The sequence below is a fragment of the Asterias amurensis genome, chromosome 1, assembly GCF_032118995.1.
Source record: "Asterias amurensis chromosome 1, ASM3211899v1".
NCBI lineage: Eukaryota > Metazoa > Echinodermata > Asteroidea > Forcipulatida > Asteriidae > Asterias > Asterias amurensis.
In genome coordinates this window covers 14402398-14420333 of record NC_092648.1, presented here as the reverse complement: position 1 = coordinate 14420333, position 17936 = coordinate 14402398, and the positions used below count along the sequence as shown (strand labels likewise).

The window sequence follows — 17936 nt, the reverse complement described above, 5'->3', positions numbered from 1 at the left end:
TCTCCAAGCTAGCCTTGATTACCGATGGGAGCATTGCGAACAGATTACAGGGCTAGTACCAAGTGCTAACAAACACATCACACCAGAAATAGGTGTTCATCGGCCCAGTGGTTTTTATGATTGTTCGAAATGCTTGCAGGAATTATTCACACACTTGCACCGGTTCGGGCCGTCACGCAAGGGCATACATTAGCAGGTACGGTATGGGATTAGTACCACGCAAGGGAATACATTAGCAGGTACGGTATGTAGTACACGTAGCACTGCGTACTTGACACACTAGTCGGTTAAAGTTCGGGAAAGGCAAGGTCCTTTCTTTGCGGACAGTGACTCCAACACAAACAAGTCATTCTTGTGATCCATACTCGGTCAAGTACTCACAGTTGGGAACAATGGCAAGGTTTCTACTCTGCGCACAGTGACTCCGACACATACAAGTCACTCTTGTGAACTATACTCGGTCAAGTACTCACAGTTTGGAAAATGAACAAGGTACATGCTTTGCGCACATTGACTCTCACTTTCAAATACAAGCTATTCTTGTAATCCATACTCGGTCAAGTATTTACAGTTGGGTACAAGGGCAAGGGTTATGCTTTGGGCACAATCCATACTGGGTCAAATATTCACAATAGGGAGGGCAAGGTCCTGCCTTTGCGCATGCATACAAGTCGCTATTGTGATCCACACTCGGTCAACAGATGGTACGGGCAAGGTCTTTGATGTTGTTAAATCAGTTTTTATGAATGTTCATATTATGCAGTTCATTCCATCCTTCCCCTCTCCGCTACATGCCCATAGTTGGAAACTAAACAATTGAAGAAAATGATCAGCAGTCAAAAGTAAATGTACTTGCACCAGTTAAGGCAGTTATAATTTGTGTACTTGTGTTTATGGTATGTACTTGGCCTAGACTCAAATGTGCAGATAAACTTGTGACCCGTTTAATCAGTCACGTACACCATGGACCAAACAGTATAACTCCAAGAAAGTGCATTGTTTACAAGCAAATTGGAAGCAACTTAGCTTAGCTGCACTGCATCCAAAAGGAACACTTTCTTAATTACACATACACATTTTTTCTTACATTGCTCAATTTAATAGAGCAAGGTCTTTCTATCCTCATGATTGTTAATCAATATTGAAATGGTTAATTAATATTGAAATGTGAATTCTACTGACGAGCACATGTACTGTACACGAACTTGACCTACTGCATACAGAAGTTCAATGTACATGTCACTATGTAGTCTGTGAAACTTTCTCTGACTCTGTAGCCTAACACAATTGGAAAGGGCAAGGTCTCTGCTTGTGTAGCAGCGGAGTTCTATTGAGAGGCGGGTATTGTGATTCAGGTCAATGAGCATCGCAGCCAAGCACAGCCCAGAAGTGTAATATAAGCCATGCCACACCATGGAGGCAGGAACCCTCGATGGCCATACGATTAAAGAAACACGTTGCCTTGGATCGGTCGAGTTGGTCTTTGAAAAGCTTTCTGTAACCGTTTGTTATAAAATCGATATGGTTAGAAAGATGTTGTAAAAGTATAATACAATGATCTACACAAATATGCCTCGAAATTGCATGGTTTTCGTTTTACCTCGTCGACAAACACAGTCGGCCATTTATGGGAGTCAAAAATTTGACTGCCATAAATGGCCAACCGTGTTAGTTCGCGATGTAAAATTAAAACCGTGCAATTTTGAGTGATACGTGTGGATCATTATATTCTACTTTTAAAACATCTTTCTAACCATATGCATTTCATAACAAACGGTTTCATTTCATTTCATTTCATTTCATTTCATTTCATTTTATTTGCCAGCAAACATGAAAAAACACAAACATGTATTAAAAAAATCGCACATCAAAGATTAACAAGAAAAAGCAATATTACAATGGTTATAAAAAGAGAACAGCAAAAAAAAATATTAAAAAAAATAATAAAAAAATGCAAAAACACTAGCAAATTACTGAGAAACCTGGCCTGGCCGCGGGCAGATAATAAGGATTGTGTAGGGAACACCTCCAGTGGGGGTGAAACACAAAACACAACAGACGAAACAAAAGACAAGAACCCTGGCAGGGAAAGCCAATAGCGACAAAAAGTCACTTTCAAAGTGGCTGACCTTTTGGTTCGAGACAAAGCGAAAATTAACAAGACACCCTCCACAGGAGGAATACGTATTACCCACCAGCCAAGCCAGGCAACTCAGTTATAAAAGACAAGCAAGAAAAAGCAAAAATGCATTAAAAAAAAAAAAAAAAATTAGATGTGGACCTGCCAGCTGATTTCTTTAAAATGCTTTTTGATTCCTCTAACAAAACCAGGAAGGCTAGTTAAAAGTTGGTCCCTAACATGGGAGGGTAAACTGTCAAAGTAGACAGGAAATCTGTTAAAAACAGTAAATTTAAAAGCATCAGTTCTAGCATAAGTATGATGAAATTTAAGAGTGTCAGAATGGCGAGCATTAATTGTAATAAAATTGAAAGGATCAACATCATACACCCTATATAGACACTTGGCAACATAGGCAATGGCAAAGTAATTATATCTATTCTCCAAAGAGGTAAGCCCAAGCCTTTGAAGGCGTACATTGTAAGGCAACTCGCCTCTAGGTGCAGGCAGACAAGTACGCGCTAAGCGCTTTTGAATCTTTTCAAGATCTTTCAGATGACCAGACTGGTGTGGAATCCAAGCTGGAGCCCCGTACTCCAGAATGGGGCGACACAATGAATTATATAGCTTAACCAAAATGTCAGCATCGTTACAGCGGACAAGACGTCTAATAAAACCAAGAAGCCTTGAGGTTCTAGAAGTGATATGCTTAACATGGTCCCCCCATTTAAGATTGGAGGAAATGACTACACCTAAATACTTATGACTTTGCACTACACTAAGAGAAGAATTATGAATTTGGTAGGATGGGTGACGATGGACAGCACCAACCCTTCTACTCAGACGCATGGACTTGCATTTATCAGGATTCAATGACATTTTGTTGACTTGGCACCAGTAAGTAATATTATCAAGATCCTCCTGCATGATGTGCATGTCAGAATCTGAGTGGATAGCCCTATACAGAAGGGTGTCATCAGCATATTGCGGTAAAGAGGATTGAATACAAATTGAATACAAATTGAATTCAAACGCTTTTCAAAGACCAACTCGTCCGATCCAAGGTAACGTGTTCCTTTAACATGCACCTTGGAAGCAACTTACTTACGGTGTAAAATACCATTTTATTCTATACTTTTTCGGAGCAAAATTTGACACATGAAACCAACGAAAAGAAAAAAACACCTCAAAAATAATTGTTTTGAATTAGTATTTCCTTTATGGAAAAACTCAATAGTGAGGGGTGATAGCAATTTTTTTTAACCGAGGTCGTTACTAAAAGTAGAGAGGTCGGCCACCCCACATTTGAATGGGAAAAAAACATTGTTTGTCAGGGCCCAATTTCATAGAGCTGCTTTAAAAAGCATGAATCGTTGCTGAGCTCAACAACATTATGCTTACCCGAATAAGAATAAAAGCCGGAACAAATTCTCTGTGTACCTTGTATGACTGGTATCCTGCTCATGTTTGCTTAGCAGAAAATCGGAAAGAAAAAGCCAAAATCTCAGAATACGTTGCAAGGTTTTTCATTGCACGCCTGGAATAACACGCAGGCCCACAGAGGCCTTGGTCTCCATTGCCCCAGGTCTTGCCCTTGGTCTTGGCATTGGTGCCCTTTAAAAGTTTCCCAACTGCCCTTTGCAATACAAAAATGGCCTTGCCCTTTAACAGATTAATACCCAAGCCTGCATTGGTTAGTCGGTCATAATAAAAAGTAGTTTGCTGACTTTGTTGGAGCTTTGCAAGTGATCATCTCTCATATATCCAGTGAGATACATGTACGTCTCTGAGTGAGTATTAAGTTTGCCGCAATTTCAGGCAAGATGATTCAAGTCGAAGCCTGGACACAAAAAAGCGTTCCCAATCAAATAAGCTTCAATCATTTAGAGATTTCGGTGTCTATGTATATCCCGGCTCGCACTACTCCTTTAGTCTTATCATCTGAGAGTGAACAAAACATTAAGGGATTGGAGCGGTCGCAGAGCAAAGTGCCATAAGGGAGGTGTTGGTGATGGAGTTTTGGTTGGGGGACACATATGGCCGATTGGAATGGTCTTAATGAAAGTGACAGAAAATGACAAGGGAGCTCTCTGACTCTGTTACAAAAGATCCCGATACTAATTGGAAAGTCGCGAGATTGATGTTGGCGGCTTTCATGATATTAGTTGTCGGTATTTTGGAGACAGAATAAGTAATGACTGGATGCGAGAAGGCTTCTGTTTAATTATCGCGAGAGCTGAATGTCAAACTCACCCGTGGTAATTTGTTTTTCATTTTCTTTTACCTTTCACATTTTGTTGTGTCTAGGTTGTAATTTTAAAAAGCTACCTCTTAAAGTTTTTTTTTTTCACAAAGTTTTTCGGTGCCTATCTTTTTTCCCTATTTGAAAAAAAGATGCAGTGTCAACTCAACAAACCCTTGAAATATGCTTGATGTTAAAGTGCGGAATTCCCTGCTTACCGTTAAGCAAAGCCATGAATTGGTGGCAAGGACCTTCTTTAATGAAGAGAAATGGGGCACGCTTCCGAATTCATGGTCTTGAAAAGAGAAACCCACTTCCCTTGGTTTGGACAAGGTGTTCCGCACAAGATTCCACAACATCCACTCATCTCATGTTGCCTTCCTGTAACACATTCAGTGCCTCACGTTGTTAGTTTGTGTTTTGACTCTAAAAAGTTCCCTTTTTAATTAATTATTTTAGGGTTTTTTTTTAATTCAAAAAGAAAAAAAAAGATTAAGAAAGTCTTACTGGAGACCAAACAAAATGCAAGCCTGATACTTGAGGCAATGAAGGTGATTGCCTCCATGCCCCCTGTTCATTGCCTTGGTGCCCTTGATATGCTCCAGTAGAAATTTCCTTATAGCGTGCTCTTCATTTTGCCCTTTCGAAAAACAGGCCTAAATATGTGGCTGGTTTGTGCTACCTTGCCTTGGTACATCCTTAAGTCAAAAGTATTTCTTTGTACAGAGTGATAGGTTGTGAAGTAAAAGCCTGTATGTTTCCTGGGGGCTGCCATTGTTTCAAAATGTATAAACTACACTTTTGGAATGAGTGAAATAGATCATACATAGCAACACTTTGGGAATAAATGGAATAGATCGTACATGTACAATCCTGGTACTGAGAGAGTTAATGATTGGGTCTAAAAAAACATGCAGGTCAAAATAGATCGTACATGTACGATAGTGACACTTTGGGAATAAATGAAATGTATCATACATGTACATTCCTGGCTCTGAGAGAGTTAATGATTTGGTCTCAAAAACATTCAGGTCAAAATACATTAGATCGTACATGTACGATAGCGACACTTTGGGAATAAATGAAATGTATCATACATGTACATTCCTGGCTCTGAGAGAGTTAATGATTGGGTCTAAAAAACATTCAGGTCAAAGTACGCACCCGCATTGTTTCCGTACCACCTGCTGTTCCATTCCTGTTAATTTGATACTGACAGTCTTGGAGGCCCTCATGGTCCCTGGAGATTAAAGTAGTCCCGTAGTTCATGTACCAGAAAGCAATTATATTCAATCATGAAAACATCCCAAATCCATTAACAGGGAAATGCTTGTATACAAAGTTATGTACATAAGAGACTTTTATTGATCAGGATCAATTACCTGTGTACTTAATTGGTTTTGGGGTTTGAAAATTGAAATTCCCGAAACAGAGAAAAGGTTTATACATAGATGTGCATAAGGTATACGTTTATAACAGGAATTATTACCTGTACTATTAGTACTCTGTTGGTTTTGGGTTTGCAAATGTCCTTGAAATGCTATCATCGAAAATCCACTTACAGGGAAAGGGTAAAATGTGCATTTAAAGTGGAAATTATAATCGGAATAATTACATATTTATTGGTCTTGGGTTTGTAAATGTTCTTGAAAGACCCAAAACCCATGATTAGAGAAAAGGTTTTTATACAAAAATTTGCATAGGCTACAGTTATAAGAATAATTAGCTGTACTTTATTGGTTTGGGGTGTTTAAATGTTCTTGAAATACCAACATACATAATCCATTAACATGGAATTTAAGTTAAACAAAGTTATGTGCATTTAAAGCAAAATTCATCATTGAAATGATTACCGTTATTGGTTTTTGGTTTGAAAATTTGGTCTTAAATTTCATGCAGTCACTTTTATTTTTACTTTATTTGCCGTAGGTCTTCAATAAACATTGTTACCTCGCAACCATTCTGTGATAAATTAACCAACCAAAAACAATTATCTGTACATTCTCAAGAAGGAAGAGTGAATGTTTATGTATGCTTTGTCATAGACTTTGTGAACAACTTGTTTTGATTTTGCAAATTGAAGTAAGAACTTAGCATAGAGTTATACAGAAAAACTAGAGGGCGCACTGGTGATGCTTCTTGCACAAACGCGACGGGACCGAATGGAGACATGCGGGCCCCATTCTGTATGCGCGTTGAATACATGTATGAAGTACACGTTGGAGTTTGTGTTTATTGAACGCTACGCGATGCTGTTTGGTCAACTTACAAAACGGCCTCACAAACACAAGCTGTGCGATGCCTGTTTGTCAGCTTAGAAAATGGCCGTCTGCGTGCATGCCGGGTCGCGTATTTAGACCACTGGGCCCTCTAGTTTTTATATATAACTCTATGGAACAGTCGAGGCAGTATATCATACAAAAAAAATAACTTCTCACTACAATCAGAGACTTTTGAACACTAGGTGCCAGCAGACATACCAGCAAAATTAGTTATGTTTGCATACAGTAGTTGTGAGTAGGCACTTTATTTATGATAATGATAAATGCACCTGCCGAGTCTACCCCTACCTGGTGCCCCCCTCAGTTCACTCGGTCGAACTAAACCAATCATGATATAACACAAAATCAATTGACACACATGACATGGCCACATGGAAGGCTATATTAGCCTGCAGTAGTGGCCTTGTCCCTAGATTGTACGCTCCCTTTATTATGATACACTGATCTATTTAGATATGTTTCGCAGCTAAGGAAGCTCTTAGTTCTTTAATGGAGGTTTAGGTTGTCACAATTGACGCTGCGACGCATCAGTTACGATCTCCGTGCCCCGAAACGCATCTTCCAGAAAGAGCCGAGTACTCATTGCTCAAAGAAAATGATAAAATATTCATCTTGTTTAGATTGTGCAATCCGTAGACGTCTTTGTCGTTCTTGAGAAGGCTAATACTATCAATTGACTGATTGCTCTTTGCCCGATTGAAAGGATGAGTTGTTTTTTTAAGTTGTTTGAAATAGTCTTATCCCCGCATGAGAGCTCCTTTAACTTCTTACCGGCCTCCCCACTACATATGATCCGTCTTACTTCAAATGAATGGTTATCTATCTATGTACTTTTTGTTTTTCTCTTTGTTGTATTTCCTGTTTTTTCCCCTTTTCATTTTGTTCTGTGCGACCCTTATACATGGCAAAACAACCGAAAATGTTGGTTTCTTATATAAGCTCGATATATTCATTCATTTCATCCAGTTCATTTCATCCAGTTGTTTATGGCAAAAAAGCTTATCTACGTACTTACTTTTCTAAAAATGTCAGTTTAGAGTTGGGTTGTTTTGCCGTGAAAGGGTGGTGTAGGCCCCAATTTTGAGAAAAAAATAAGAACAAAACTAACATAATTACTTGTTTTGGGAGTTCCAATGACGTTGTTGGCTCAACTTTGGAAGTTCTAGAGTACAATTCAATCAGTAATTGGTGATTTTGTTGGCCTAGCTTACTTACAGTGTTCCCAGGAGAAATAGTGACGGATGTAGGCTACAATTTACACAGTTATTGATCCCTGTCAACGAGTTCTCATTAAAGGCACTGTAACTTAAGGGGTTCTGCAGAATCGTCAAACCGTCTCACAGTGGCAATGGGAGAGAGAGAGAGAGAGAGAGAGAGAGAGAGAGAAGAGCTGGTGAGGGGAATCGTTGGAAAAACAAATTGTATGTGCACAGTCACAATCATGCACACACTTTTTGTTACAAAGACTCCAAATGAACAACAAATCCATATTAAGAAACTCTTTGCAGATCTTGATTCGATAAACTCAAGCAATTTTTATTCATCATGACACGACGATTGTTAATTGATAACATTGAGTTAAGTGCTACATCAGTGGTTTTCAAACCGTTGTTTTATAATTAAGAAATGTGGGCACAGAGAAAAGGAAAACCAAACAAACAATCCTATGTAGATGTTAAATGGCTCAGACAGTATATTCTTCCTTGTTTTGTCTGATTTCCGGTTTTGTTCCTAAAAAAATTCAGCAAAATTGTTATTAAATAACTTCAAACCCTTTCTAAACCTAGACCCTTTATAATATTTTCCTGCTGTTTTTCCATGGCTAAATATCGTGCCTGGTGGTTGTTCACCTATAACATGGCCTGGGAAAAAAAGGTTCTTGAGTGCCATTCTAATTCATTGGGTTATTAAGGCTTCCTCTTGCTCTGAATCTCAATGAGGACCTTAAGTGGCCCTCTACTGTTCTCTTGGGTATCTGAATGCATAATGGAAGGAAACGGACAGGGTGAATGTCGCTACTTTGCCTACTTTCATCCATAGGACACTTGATCAATTATTTATCTGTAGATATTGATTTTTGAAAAAGGAGGGGCAAGTGTGTTTCCATTAACAGCTTTGTGAAATGTTGTAAAATACCTTCATGTCAATTTGTAGACATGCAGGCCTTGTTCTTACACTTAACCGGGCTTTTAAATTAAAACTCTGGGATTTACTTGCCCCCGGGAAAATTTAGTAAATTTATTATTTGTCATTAACCTTAATTGTCATCAATGTATCTTTCTGATGCATTCATGGTAGCAATCACAACCAGTGAATATATATAAATAGGCAAATAAAGTTACACTTAAACACTCACAAATAAAAGAGATGTTAAATTTGCATCGGGGATAAAGCATATTAATTTTGGTTTTGTTTTGTTTACCCATACTCACAAATAAGTTAGCACATTTAAAAATGTAATATTCACATCTGAATGGAAGAAATATGAGCATTTAAAAAATGTAAGTTGCACATTTGTTAATAGCCTACAGGTCTCAGAAGGAAGCTTGTATAAAACAGCATGGTGTGTTTAATCTTACTTCTGTAAAAACAAAAATGGGGTCTTTGATTTTTATTATGTTTGCATAAAACCAGGTAACTTTATTCTAGAAAGTTTTAATCTTGAATTACTTAATGTGAAACGATTGACCTGCCTCTGAAGCATGAAATACTCATAACGTTCATGTGCATGAAGGTAGACAAATATTTTGAGATTGTAAACCATAATCTAAGGGATAATCAGGTTTAGTCGTAACACAGCTTCAGGCACATTGACCCAGTGAACTACATAGCAGGTGTACAGACTCTGCTAGATCGTGGATCTCTAGTCCAGGCAGGGAATTATCATAGGTACCATGTTCAATTAAATTTGGAGTGCATACACATTATGATGGTAGGGTGAATTAGTCTGCTTTATGAAGAAGCAATCAAACTTGGAAGAGACCTGCATAATGTCATTTGCAGTTTAAGGGTTTTGGGTACTGTTGGTATGACACAAACGTCCATAGATTTACATTAAACTTATACGCTTTAGACATAATGATGGTAGAAAGCTTCCCTTAATATATATCTTGCTGAGGTGCTGTAGTTGTTTAGAAATGAATAAAACAATTTCACAAAAATTATTTAAGCATGTACAACAGATTTACGCACCTCTCCTGAAAACACTGCTCAAGTTTTTGAGAAATGAGTAAAACAATTTAACAACAATTATTTTAGCATTATGTACAATGGATTTATGTGGCTCTCCAATGATTTTCCCTTTTTCCCCTCAAAAACTTGACAGCTAATGAAGCTGAAACTTTTACAGGTAAATTGTATTACATGCATCTTTATTCACAGTGAGCACAGGGATCCATGTCATGGTAAAAAAAAAAACTTGATCTACAAAAGGTATCAAAACCTTTTCATAATTGATTGGTATAATTGTGTATTTTTTACATCTTTATTTACAGTGAGTATGGGGTCCATGTTAAGACCAAAAACTTAATCTACAAAAGGCTCCAAAACCTTTCACAATTGATTGGTATTATTATTTTATTTTATTTTCTCCAGGTGGTAGCTACAGCTCAAGTTGTGCCCATGCTCAGTGAGATCATGCCAGATATTGCTATCCCGTCAGGCCCGGACCTCACCATAGCAACGGCGCCACCTATCAACCAGATGTTGCTAAGGGAACCGGAGCTTGGTGACAGCCACAGTAGACCGAAAGGAGGAAGCAACAGTGGGAAAGGCGGGAAACCGGTCAAGGGAGGAAAGCACGGACCAGACCAGTACACCGATGTATAATCCATGAACAGTCCCTCTTAATTAAGAGAAGGGCCTTAAGAGTCCAATTTCTTTGAGTCTACATGTGGTTGACTTCTTTGAATGGCTTCCCAATCAGATTGGGAATTTCAGGAAGATTAAGTCTCCTGCCCCAACATTGCCTATCCTCACGTTTCTTATAGTCGAGAAAATAGAATTAGCTGTTGCAAACTGCTTACCAACCAAAAGGACCTATGGTTTAACCAAAAGGACCTATGGACCTAGCAGAGTGTTTCTCAAAGGCTAAATGACAACACAACAAACATGAATAACTAATGTTCATGTTTGTTGTGTTGTCGTTTAGCCTTTGAGAAACACTCTGCTAGGGTCGAAACATTAGACTATAAAATTTGTTTATAGTCATATATTCATAAACCCAGCACCTCAATAAATGAATGCAGATATAGAAAAGCGGATATAGAAAAGCAAATGTGGATTTGCAACACAACCCAGCATCCATTGTTCCCTTCTTACACGACCCCACATGACCCCCTCTTCCCCTGTCCTTCACTCCCCCTGCTCCCCCTAAGAAATAAATCACAATTTTTTAATACCCAGTGTTGAGGTTCATCATGAGTGAAATTCAAGAGCTTACTTCTTCAAAGCTCTTCCCACGATTTCGTTCTCCTGTGTAAACAACTTTCGGGTCTAGATTTTTTGTTTAAGTCAAGTACCGATGATAACTTAAAATGCAGTCAGGATCCTTCAAGGGTCTCATGCTTTACAAATGAATTCACTTTTAAGATTTTTGTTGTTGAGGTGCACTTCCTACAGACGCACTCATGCAGTTTGTCTTTACGATAACCGAACGCATCTGCTGACTAGCATAACAACATGGGGGGGGTTTTACGATCGATCCTTTCCCAAAGACAAAGTAGCTCGCCGAAGGAAAAATAAAAATCAGTCTCCTGATGTGAGTTTAAATGAGACAGCTGAGAGACTATTTAAATTCAGTGTGAATGTAAACTCCTCTAGAGAACACGGAAGTAGGCAGACCATGTTCTGCTGGAGTGGTTTAGGGGAAAGATTCTAACATGAATGTGTCTAGGAGAAAACAAAGACAAGGAAAACAACTTTGGAATGGGTTAAAGGCAGTGGACACTATTGGTAATTACTCAAAATAATTATTGTCTTAAAACATTTCTTGATTACGAGTAACGGGGAGAGGTTGATAGTATAAACCATTGTGAGAAATCGCTCCCTCTGAAGTGACGTAGTTTTCGAGAAAGAAGTAATTTTCCACGAATTTGATTTCGAGACCTCAAGTTTAGAATTTGAGGTCTCGAAATCAAGCATCAGAAAGCACACAACCTGGTGTGACAAGGGTGTTTTTTCTTTCATTATTATCTCGCAACTTCGTCGACCGATTGAGCTCAAATTTTCACAGGTTTGTTATTTTATGCGTATGTTGAGATACACCAACTGTGAAGACTAGTCTTTGACAATTACCAATAGTGTCCACTGCCTTTAATCGTTGGTTAGTCAATAATAGTAAACTGACAATTCATGGTTACACCCATTGTAAGTAAGGTCCTTTTTTTGCTGAATAGTGCTAGGTCTACTGTGCGCCATAGTTGTTGAAGGCCATAGGGGTATTTTTGTCACGTTCCATGGATTGTCCTAGACTGATTTTTCCTGAAAGCCGCTCGTTATTGCCAATTATTGTTTGCGCATTCAAAGGTTGATAGACTACTCTTGTGCATTGGGAATCAGACCGTGCAATGTTGCAATGGGATTTTCCATTTGATCTCTTCAACAAAATAAAACATCAATACTTTGAATGACATTAAAGTGGGGGCCAAGGGAACTTGATGAAACTGCTCTATGAAATTGGGCCCTTGTCCTCGATAAAATATTCCTTTTTTTTTTATTTTTTTTTATTTTTTATTTATTAACCAAAGACTGTTACAACAATATTATAGCGAAGCATCCAAGCTAGTGTTGATTCCCTTCACTTGTTCCGGACAGTTCTTAGTTTTGGTAATGTCCAATACCCCCAATGCCGTGTTTACGGATGAACTCCAAGTGTCACTCTGAATGGTCCCATTAGTCAAAGCATCATTCAAGACTCAACTGTTGAAGACGTCTTCGCTCACGGCGAGGTTTTTCTTCCTACTAAAAGCTTTAAATTAACCTCTTAATGGATTGGCTTTAGGGTTGGTTTTCTTCAACGGTGCATTAACCAATTACATTTTAAGTAAAGTGTATGGATAGAAGCTATGCATTTTTATTTCTTTTATGGCTCCCTGAAAAATATTGTTGGTGCTTCTTCTTGGTTGATGATATCATTAATTTTACATCCGAAATGCCCGCAATTGTTAGATTCAATTTAGGATCTAATTGTTTTCATTCAAATTTAGTTGCGGGTTACTAATGTGCCACTAGTGAGTCCAATTGAGTTGTAATTTTGTACGTTTTAGTCTGTTGAGGACTATAAGGTCATTGGTGTTGTGTGCATGATAGCATAAAATTGCTTTTGTTTATTTTGGAGCTCCTGGTAAATGGAAATTCTATGATCAAGCGTGGGCTTCGGAGTAATTGTCTGGCAATTAGAAATATTTATTTATTTGTTAATTTTGAATTTTTTTATTTTTTTTCAAATTGATAACACATTTTTCATTTAATGACTTTTGATCATTACTAGTATGAAATTGCAACTAATAACCTTATAGCACTGAGCCGAGGATTCGTAGTTTAATTCAACAATTACGTTCAGTTTCTTTCCGGATTTATTTATTTTTGTATTTATATACTTTTTTTTCTGGCATGGTATGAAAACTCTTATAGGGTAAATTCAATGAGCAGAGGTTGTAATTTCGTAATTTCCGATTTTGTTTTATGAAGATGCAGCTGTTTTGTCTCAAGTCCGATCAATTTAACTCAAATCAATCATAAATAAGCAGTTTTCAGTTAAACTTCTGGAACTAAAAGAAGGCCATCTCACAGAAAGACAGTTTGATAGGCGAACAATTCCAAACATCATACAGAATAAGTGACCTCATAAATCTCACTATTTCTTTTTAATGCTGTGTATCAGTACAAGTTTTCTATGATCCCAGTGTCTAATTAAGTCTATTTTATGCTGGTACCAGCTGTAAATTTGACATTGTGTGTCGCTCTCAGCATAATAGTGTCAGTGTGCTGTGATAATGTAATGGGGGAGGAATTTAATAATCTCGGGCATGATGAAATATTTTTTAAATCATGCTTAGCGTCTCCGCCCGCATTCTTTAAGAGGCCGTCTGCTCTCTCTTTTGCGGAAAAAAACACAAATGTTTTGCATTTCCCTGACAAAAAAAAAATATTTAAAAAAATATTTTTCAAATAAACAAGATTTTATTTTTTGTCTTTTGCACACTCAAAAAAATTACACCGAAAATAAGATGATAACTGTCTGTAAAAATATCCCAGCTGGTTGTCTTGAACATTTGTCGACTGCCATTTTTTTAAGAAGAAAAAAAGTGGTCCTTTGTTTCAAATAGTCAGGACGCTAGACATGTTTGGTTTTTTTATACGGGAGAAATATTCACACTAGATTGCCGCCCTTGATAATTGCAATGAATTAATATCATACAGCGCTGTAGGGAGACTTCAGGGGTTGTGATTGCTGAAGTATGTCAGGTCGAGGCAGATCTTATCTGTTATCATAAATGCAAATTGTGTCCAACTACGTTATGCCTATGAGTAGAATGGGCCTTGACAACACAAGGTATTATGCATCCAATCTATTGCTCAATTTTCCTTGGTTTGGCTTCATGAAACATAACAATCCGGTGCCAATTAACATGGAGCTGTTTAAGCATTAAAATAATGAGCTTAGCACAAAATAATTCTGCTTACCCCGGTACTAGACAATACTTTGTCATACTTACTTTTGTTCTTTTGGTAAAAGACAATTATAATTGTCAGCCCTCCGTTTGTTTTTGTTTAGTTTTCCTTTTTATCTATCAGAGGTGCTGCTGCTTTGAAGAATTTTGTTCTCTAAAATAACAACAGTATAGAATACTAGCATTTTGTGAGCACTGACCCACTTTTGTATCTTTCTTTCAATTTGTCTGATTTTCCCACTATTGATAAATTAGTTTGTAAGGATTAAGTTTAGCTGTAACAGAAACCAAGCAATGAATAGTACAATGTGAAGTGAACTGATTGTAACTTAGTAACTGAGAGTAGGTAAGCGTTGTAACCCCAGTCTGAGATTTGCTTCGCTGTTTAGATCCTATTGTTATTGATATGATTTAGAGGGATTTAGTTTGGTTCAAGTGTGGCTTTAAGAAGACTGTTTGAATGGACGGAAAACGTAAATAATACTACCTTTTGTAAATAATTGTGGAGGTACCAAGCTGCCCTTGTTATATTGTTATAAGTGAAGCTATAAATCTAAGTGTAATAATTATTAGAAGAGTATAACAGTGCAACTGAGTTAAAAATGTAAATTATTCTATAATATAGCAATGTGTATTCTACTGTAAAGAAGATTGACCAAGTTTTTTTCCTTATTTTTGTTTTTTTCTTTCTTGCTATTAATTGTAATGTGAATATTGCATACAGTTTTTGTTTTTTTGTAAATTCTATTCGGTGAGATAGTATCTGTATAAAAGAAGTTGGCACCAAGTTTTACCAGAAAGTGTACAGTTAAAAGTAAAATTTTGTGGTGTACAATTCTTCAAAGCTTTTTCTTGTGGATATTTAAATCAATGACTGCCAAAAAAAGGTCCTGCTGTTTTAATTTCTACATTAATGGTTGTCCTTCTGTCACACTGTTGTGTTGCAGAAGTAACAGTGAAGTAAAGAGATCTTTTTCTAAACATTCAAAGTTGCGAGCATTAACTTCAATAAAATATTAAGGGAGTTTCAATTGTTATTCATAAATACCCCAGACAGTTTCTCTTCTACTATTGGTGGAGAGCGCATCACGTGGGGGTGTTTACACCTTTGATAATGACCAGCTGGAGCTGTTTATAACAAGCTGGCTTCCTTGTGTCGGGCGCCCAAGATTATCACGCGGAACGCAATTCATAGCTATAGTAACAGCACGTTATCTAAGCGCGCGCACATAATCTAAGCGCGCGCGTACACACAACCCATGTGCATCGAACAGATTGTTCACAAAGTTTTGGAAAATGATATTTCAAACCTTGAATTTTCAATTGTTTAAGTATCTATAACTGTATTTTTGAACTTTTTTTTAACAAAAGGGCATTTATGAATGGGAATAAAAGAGTAGTGACTCGTTTTTAAAGGCTCAGGCCTTTATCACACGGCCGCCGACCCTGCGAGCTTTAAACGGCCGTTGAAGAACTTGTCTCGCTACCCCTTCATTCCGTTATTATGCTCTTGTTGTCAACTGCAGAACTTATATTATATGTGTGCTCTTACCCAAACCAGTGTTCAAACTGCGCTTTATAAAAGATTCTCCCACATTCTACCTGAAATAACAAGACAGACTGGAATGGTTAGGGCAATTCTTACCATCCTGTTTAATTGATTTATCATTGCTCCCTGGTCCAATGCTCGGACTTTTTACTACTGCCTGCCCTTAAGTTGGCATAGTTTCAAAATAAATTCTCCACACAAAAATGTTGAAAGTTGTAATGAGACTATGAGTTTTTGCAAAGCAAAATGTGAACGGCAGGCCAAGATTTTATGGGGGCAACAATTCGAAGAGGGAAAAAAATCTCAAAAATCATTTGAGCTTGCGATAATCATTTGAGCCAAATAATGTAAAGTGGATATTGGTTTACAATACTCTTTTTTTCAGGATTTTTAGTCTTTTCAGAAAACCAATATCTAGTTTTCCTTCTAGATTGATTCATTCAATGTGTATGCATCAAAATGACTACAGTTATGGCTGAATAAAATAAGTGTAACTTAAACTTATCTCTTGGTTGTTTGTGTTTATTGTTGTGTTTTTGTTTTTGTTTACAATCATGAAAAATAAAGATGATGAACAATCAATTTTTTTATTATTTTTTTTTTACAAAAACAGAATCCTTCTATCGCTAAGCTTTTTCAATTAATTAATAGCTTCCCAGTGGAGCCTGAAATTTGATTTTTGGTTTTTTTTTTCAGAGAAACTAACTGCAACAATGAACGAAAAGGAACAAAATAAAATTAATGATTTTAGTTAGTTTCTTAGGGGTCCTTGCGTCCACTGGTCAAATGCCAGTTAAAACATCTGAGGACCAGTCAAAAGTCACCCCAAGTGGTCCGGCTGGATAGTTCAGTTTTAAAAAGCATCAAATATGAATTGTTGACAAGTGCAACACCTGACAGGCCAGTGATAATATGGCAAGCCAAGGAGAACTCCATGGACAAACTAACTAGTTCTGCTGGCTAGTCGCTGCAAAAGTTAAAGGGGCAAACCCTGCATGCCTTGATAAGGTAGGTCTTGAAGTTCATGAACTGTTCAATAATTTTGTGAATTTTGTGCTGTAATAACATCGAAACATCACTTTGATCACTTCTACTGTTGTTAGAATGAACCTCAAGCGGAATTATATCAGCTATTGAATGATATCAACTATTGCATTATATCAGCTATTGCATTATATCAGCTATTCTTCGAGCCAATTATGAAGATTTCTTCAACAAAGCTACTACAGTAGCAGAGAAATCTCTGTGCTGGCTTAACTGCCAACATACGTTCATTTTAGCTAATTGGTTTTATCAAGCCAACCCCCACTGAATTTTTAGCAGTGAAGTTAGCTACTCTTGTGAACATCCCCTCAGTAAAGCTTGTTTGGCTGGTAGGTGTTGTGTGACACTTCATATTACAGAGGAAGGATACAAAGGTCACTTGGTCAGATTTATTGGGTACCTAGAAAGAAAGGGGCAAAGGATGTACTTGAAGGGCATGGACTCTTTATTCTGCACTTATGTTTGGCATTGGTTTATTTTCTTTCTGCATGGTAAATTTAAGGTAACTTGATTTTAACTTGCAAGAACCATTTTATTCTTCACAATGGCCCTTCCATAAACAACCCAACTGGAAAAAAAAAACGGCAAATTTAGGTTTTTGTATGAAAATATTTTTGTAAACTGAGGGCGCTTTTTTTTGCCTTATTTTCAAAGGCATAATAACTATGATTTTTAAAAACTATAACATTAACTATCTTTGCCTCTCTTGACACTTTCTTGACAGTACAAGTCATTTTGTAGGTTGTCATTGCCATGGAATTCAAGGATCCAGTAGTTTGTGATATTGAAAGGTATTTTGGCTAGTGCTCACTCATGGAATTGACAGGTTGATAAAGAATTGTTGATGCTTAGTTTTCTCCCCCGCCCCCCCCCCCACCTCTCTTCTGAATAATTGTGTTGAGCTGTTTTTATTCCAAGTTTTTTTTTTTTTTGCTTCATTTGTTTTGTGTGTTTTATTTTGGGTGGGGGTGTAGATTTTGAGAGCCAAAGTCGCCATTTTTTAAAAATTATCTCGGTGCATATTCGA

At 37.3% G+C, this 17936-nt stretch overlaps 1 protein-coding gene across 1 annotated transcript in view; it reads left to right on the top strand.

Moving 5' to 3' along the window:
• LOC139946712 (BTB/POZ domain-containing protein 7-like) overlaps positions 1–16337 on the top strand; it is a 47693-nt gene extending 31356 nt beyond the window's left edge. Inside the window, exon 8 of the mRNA XM_071944368.1 lies at positions 10238–16337. Within this exon, the coding sequence (XP_071800469.1) occupies positions 10238–10471 (234 nt within the window). The 3' untranslated portion in view covers positions 10472–16337. The remainder of the gene's footprint in view (positions 1–10237) is intronic.
• The last annotated feature ends 1599 nt before the right edge of the window (positions 16338–17936 follow it).